General features: G+C 35.5%; 1 protein-coding gene across 1 annotated transcript; it reads right to left on the bottom strand.

Annotated features, from left to right (window-relative positions):
• Positions 1 to 202: 202 nt before the first annotated feature.
• On the bottom strand, positions 203 to 5,031 carry LOC102603450 (serine/threonine-protein kinase STY8-like). Its single transcript, XM_006341258.2, has 6 exons — positions 4,537 to 5,031; positions 2,219 to 2,340; positions 1,465 to 1,661; positions 1,204 to 1,378; positions 970 to 1,104; positions 203 to 873 (listed from the first exon to the last, which is right to left on the bottom strand). The coding sequence occupies exons 1-6, from the start codon at positions 4,811 to 4,813 to the stop codon at positions 673 to 675; spliced, it is 1,107 nt and encodes a 368-aa protein (XP_006341320.1). The 5' UTR covers positions 4,814 to 5,031; the 3' UTR covers positions 203 to 672.
• Positions 5,032 to 6,121: the final 1,090 nt, after the last annotated feature.

Here is a 6,121-nt window from a genome sequence, read left to right on the forward strand (position 1 = left end):
AAAGATAAATAAATATTATGGTTCAATGATCTTCTACATCACACCCTCTTCATACGCAAGAAGATTTAGTCTCCTATTTAAAAAAAAGAAAAAGATGTGGAAGTTCTATCATAAATACACGAGTTCTACAGAGTGCATGCGAACTAACTCCTGCTTTTCAATTACTAGACCTTAGTGGAAGACGGAACTTTTGAACAACGGATTCACTTGAACTCAGTATTTTCAACACGAAACATGTACGTAAAAAGAACCACTAAAATTCAACAAATATTACATTCCAAACACAAATTTAAAAGTATAATGTGTTAAGTGCTAGTAAAACATTAAACATTGAAATCATCAAGTCTAAATCTTGGATCCACCGCTGCTAGATGTTCTACCTTGCGTAGGTTGGAGCTTGCTCAAACTAGGACCAACCGGTCAATTGTGTTTAAAAGACAATTGATTTCAAAGATGAAAAGGTACAGAGCTGTACATGCATGAGCTGATGAATGAATGCATGTATATATCTGAGCTTCTTTTACCTAACCAACTTTAACTTCCAATTCCTAAAAACTTGACATCTTAAATCTTCTAATAAAACTATGCTCCTTGTTTTTTCATTATTTTCTCCTCAATAAATCCAGATCCACAGTTCTAATCTGCGAGCCATTTCTATCTGGAGATCTCTTCTCAAGGACCTCGTTTCCTGAAGAATAGGCATCCCTTTCGTTGATCTTTGATCATCCCACCCCCCTTTGAAGTGTCAATTGTTTCCAACAAGGTTACCACTTCGTCCATTTCTGGTCGTTTGTCAGGGCTAGCATCCCAACACCGCTTCATTACATTTCCCAAAGAACTAGGGCAACAACGAGGTATCTCTGGCCTCAAATTCTGCAAATTCGTAGCAGAGTTGTGACTTTCAAACATTTTTTGCTCTTCAACGAACAAAGACGTGTATTCACTTTATTTCAGTATATATATTTCTACCTGTCGGACAACAGCTGTTGTCACTTCTGAGAAGCTCAGATCTGGATATGGCATGTCACAGCAATATATCTCCCAGAGGCATATGCCAAAGCTATATACATCACACTTCCGGTTATAGGGGTTGCCGTTAAGAACCTGTACACCACGATAAAGATAAGTAGAAGGAAAGTTAATGAGAGGAGACAACATATATTTAAGTATGACGCATGTGAGTTTCATAAGTCAAGCACATACCTCAGGTGCCATGTAACCTAGGGTTCCAGTCTCACCAGTCATATCATTAGGATTTGAAGCTTCAACACGAGCAACACCAAAATCAGCTATTTTTAGAGTACGATTCCTGTCAAGAAGCATGTTCTCTGTTTTGACATCCCTATGGACGATCTTCTCAGAATGAAGATAGCTTAACCTAAGAATGGATTTTGAACATGGAAGTGTCAAACACATGCTGTTAACAAATATGAAAAAAGAGGAGTAAGCATTATGAAATTTCACCCCCGTGCTAGATCCAGCGCCAGTTGGACCACAACTTTGAAGACCAATTTCCTCCTATGGTTCTTGATGAGAAATGATTTGAGAGTACCCCCAGGAAGGTATTCAACCACTACACAACAAAGATTTCGTGGAATGCCAATGAAACCATTCTCAGTCTGTATGTTAAGATCCTGTGTGCCCATTGCAGCTCCTATAAACTGCAAAAGGATTAGCCATTAGAAATGTCTAATCATCCCAGATTTTTAATATTCTTGCAAGCCGAACGCTTAAGAGCTCCAGATAAAAAATTTCAAAGCATCAAATTAAAGATCCCATGCCACTTTAACACATCTATGTCGAAACTAAATACAAAATTATTCAGAAAACAGCGCACTTGGACAAAATGTTGTGATTTGCTATGGAAATTAATTTTTACTTAAACTTCATAATGTTGTGACCAATTCAAGAATCAATAAACCTCCTTCATAGTTCAGTTAGATATGTAGCAATGAATTCAAAGAGTAATTTGGATTACTACTGAACCCAAAGCTTTTTGTAATTAGTTTTAATTTTATATTATTTTGGTAATAGGTAGAACTTACGAAAGCAATTTCAGCATATATAACACCATCATTTACAGAAATTTGCATCCATTTTCTATTTTGTGGCGGCAGGATGACAAAAGCTGTTTTTTCAATGTAGTATATATTACCACGAAGAAGAAGATTGACAAAGAGAGTAAAGAGCCATTGTGTTGGTGAAATAAGTATCTTACTTTTGTGACATTAAGATGATCAAGTCTGTGCCAAACGGAAACTTCTTGTGAAAAAGCTGTTCTGACTGAAGAAACCTCAGCCTGAGATCTCTGGCCTTCTTCTCCCCAATCAAGAAGCTTCACTGAGGTTAAGGCAAGAGAAAAGCTGTTGAGTAGCTAAACAAGAAATTATGACGCTTCTCCTGAGTTCTGCACTTTAAAGTATAACATGAAAATGGATTGTGGATACTCAGGCATGACTTGACAAATTGACAGTTTAAAGTTTTGTCTAGAATAGGCTCACATTGACAGCATAAAACTTAAGAAGGTTTGTGCTCTACAGTTAAAACTTTTAGATTTCAATTTCTGATTTGGTTCAACTTTTCTTCTTTTGCCACTAGGCTAAATTGCAGTTGAAAATGAATTAATGATCAACAACTTATGCAAATAAAAATAATTCAAGATCAATATGTCATTCATTCACAACAATCAGGGAACAATGTTTCTGCATCATTTCCAAGAGTCGTCCTGCAAAAATTGAGCATTGCAGAAATCTTTACATTGTCTCAAACCTGTTAGCCCATTGATTTTCTAACAGCTTATCCATAAGGAAATTAAGGGTGATGCTCCTTGAAAACAGACAACAGATACAAAGCTGTCAGCTACAGTAGCATTATGGTATGTACATCAAACAAGTCCTTCCTACTTTTTTAATAAGGTAAGGTTTTATTAATATTAGTAACTTGTTGTGTTATATTCTAATGTTTTGATGAATTAACAAACTATGGAATCTGGTAGAGCGACCTGATCCCTCAAGTAAGAGTCATCCAGGTGCCAATGGAGTGCAACTGTAAAGCTGCCACACCTATGGTAGGTGGACACGACAGCAGAGGTGCAAAGAGTTCAACCAATGGCTTACAACTAGGTTGTTTTTGTCCATCTTATATTGGGCACTTTGACAAGAAACAACCTAGTTTTTGCAATCAAGAATATTCAAAGCAAAAGTCATCCTCTCAAGAAAGCATTACGCTCTAACGAACAGCAAGGGACTGATCGAGTGATCAGGCAAAGAGTCTCACTTTGTCATTTGAGTTTAGTATATTGTGGTCAAACATTGTAAGATTTATTCCTATGCTATAAAGGAACATAGATCATTTCAGTTGTATTCATTGTGAAGTCGAGTTCATGGCTAGAGTTAGTTGTGGTGTATTTGATTGAAGTCTATGTTACCTAGAGGTAGTTAATATAGTGGCCAACTAAGTTGCTTGGACTCTTCACTTTTGGTGCCGCACCCGTGTCGACACGACATGGGTGTGGGTGTGGGGTCCGTGTCCAATTTGGTCAATCGATTTTGGGTACTTTGACCAAAATCGATGGGAAAAGTCCGGACAATTTTTATGATTTCTGTAATCAATACAAAAGCTAAGGTGAAATTGAAGAAAATGGACTACCTTTTATATAGAAATTTCTATGTCACTCCTTTTTCTTTAATCTCATTCCAAGATTCTCCTAAGTTCTCCTCATAATATCTCATAATTTAGGTTTTATAACTCTAATTTTTACATATTTTGATTATTTTTAGGTGAATCCCTGCACCCGTATCCATATATGGATCCATATCCCCGAATCTTAAAAATTAGATCATGAAGGATTTGACCTTTGAATCCGCACCCGTATCAAACACCCGCGCCCAAGCCTGAGCAACTTAGATGGGCAATAGGGCTATTGTTCAGAGACTTGTAATAGAGGTGTTACAAGGTATATGGTTAAGAGTTTAATCCTTTGTGATTACCGGAGTCTGTATTCACAAGTTGCTTGAAGTTAGTGTGGAAGTTGTTGAGAAATCCTATGTGACAAGTCGTGGTTTTCTCCTTCCTTGAGCAAGGAGGTTTCCACATAAAGCATTCCTGCTCCTTACTCTAAGGTTTACTGTTCTTATTATTGTTAATATAGTCATGGGGACCTGGTTTCTTGACTCATGGTGGATTCATACAAGCCAACATGTTGGTACTACAGCCATTACAAATAGAATCTGGACTTGTTTTACATCACATACTCACAAGTGGAGCAAGTCTTTCATATTCAAAACAAGATCTCCATTCATCCAATAGTTCTATACATCTATACTTGACAACATAAAACATTTTCTGTTTCTTTCCGTCAAAATTCTATGTCAGACAAAGCTAACACCAAACAGTAAGCACTTAGATTCCATGTGTCAATATACACAGATTTAGGTTTCCAGTTTTGACAATGATTCAAAATTATCCAGTGGAGGGTAAATTTAATATTTACTCAAACAAAGATCGGTGGCAATTCATGAAAGTAAGAAAAATTACCAGCTACATCTTGGCCATCATAGATACCACGATGAACAGTACCGAAGGTGCCCCGAGCAATGACAGTTTTGATGATTAGTTTAGATGGGTCAATTTCCCAAGCATGTTTAATGGGGATCTCTCTATCCTTGTAATTTTCTCCTCCTCCTTCTCCTTTGTTACTCTTTTGTTTCTCCATAGTCCATGCTCGGCTCAGATGCCTCTGTAATTGTTCGTCTAAACTCTTCAGATCTATACGATCTGCTCTCACAAAACCCACTTCTCCACTTCCCTCCATCACTCGATTTCTTGATTTTGAAACACAAATTCTTATCCTTTCTTGATTTCCCCTATCATATGATGGAGAAAAAATGGCCCAAAGGATCAGTAAACGCACAGAAAAAATGGCTCTACTTCGAATTGGGGGCAACCGCCATGGCTGTGAGTACACAACTGTCACTGTTGCTGCAGATTTACAAGCACCAAAACTACTATTTATGTTCTGTTTTTTTTTTCTTTTTACATAATTTCTTTTTTCATAAATAATGTTAACCAGATGTTTTTTGCTCTTTTTATTTATTTATTATATTATGTCAGTTACAAATAAAATGCTGCACCTTTTTTTAAAAAATAAATTTTTTGGGATATTTACCTATAAAAAATGGAAGGGATTACACTCAGAAAATCGAACACTCATCGATAGAATAATATTAAAAAATAATTAATTAATCACGATATTATATTTCTTTTTAGAATTCATGTCTCGGTTAACGTGCGTACTTTCCAAAAATATTCACTACGTTCGGAATAATTTAGTCATTTTAGGTTTTTTGTGACCGCTTGTAAATTAGGATTTTCAAAATATCACATGTGCCACATATATTATTTAAAAGTGAATTTAAAATATTATAAAAATAATTGACAATAAAATTACAAAACTAAAACAAGTAAAATAATATATATATATATATATATATATATAGAAGAAAGGTATACACGCAAACTTTTGTTTCATATTATTAATTTTACAAATACACTATACATACTGTACTTAGACATAAGGAAAAATACTTAGTACCTACAGGGAATAAAAATTTTTATGATACATATCAGGTTGATAAAAATCATGCTATTTGCATATCATGTCGAAAGACAAAAAAGTTTTTACAAATTATAAATCTTAAAATGAGATTTATTCAAAAACCTCTTCACAGATTAAGAGATAGAACATGGAGAGCTAGAAAAGCCTTGCTCCATATGGATAGAGCCATTAAAGATCTAGAACTAGTACGTAGATATGCTAGTTATCCATATGAAACCCTTAAGTTTTCGAGAGATGAACTTATAGGTTATAGAAATCAAGAGTATTTTGAATACAAAAACGTCATGCTATTTTTAAGGCATTATACTATTTTTACAGCATAAAAAAGTCTTTACTGCTTAAAACAGTTATTAATTCCGCAACCCTATTCATAGAAACAGCTAGAAAGTTATTGGTTCGACCGAACTCGTTGGCTCCGCGTCCACCGAAAGTCGGTAACCTTCGTCACCGTCAGCATTTGGTACTCTCTCGATAGCTTCAATAGTTCACTGAAAGCCTTTGGTG

This window comes from Solanum tuberosum, unplaced genomic scaffold (assembly GCF_000226075.1).
Source record: "Solanum tuberosum cultivar DM 1-3 516 R44 unplaced genomic scaffold, SolTub_3.0 scf00024, whole genome shotgun sequence".
Classification (NCBI taxonomy): Eukaryota; Viridiplantae; Streptophyta; class Magnoliopsida; order Solanales; family Solanaceae; genus Solanum; species Solanum tuberosum.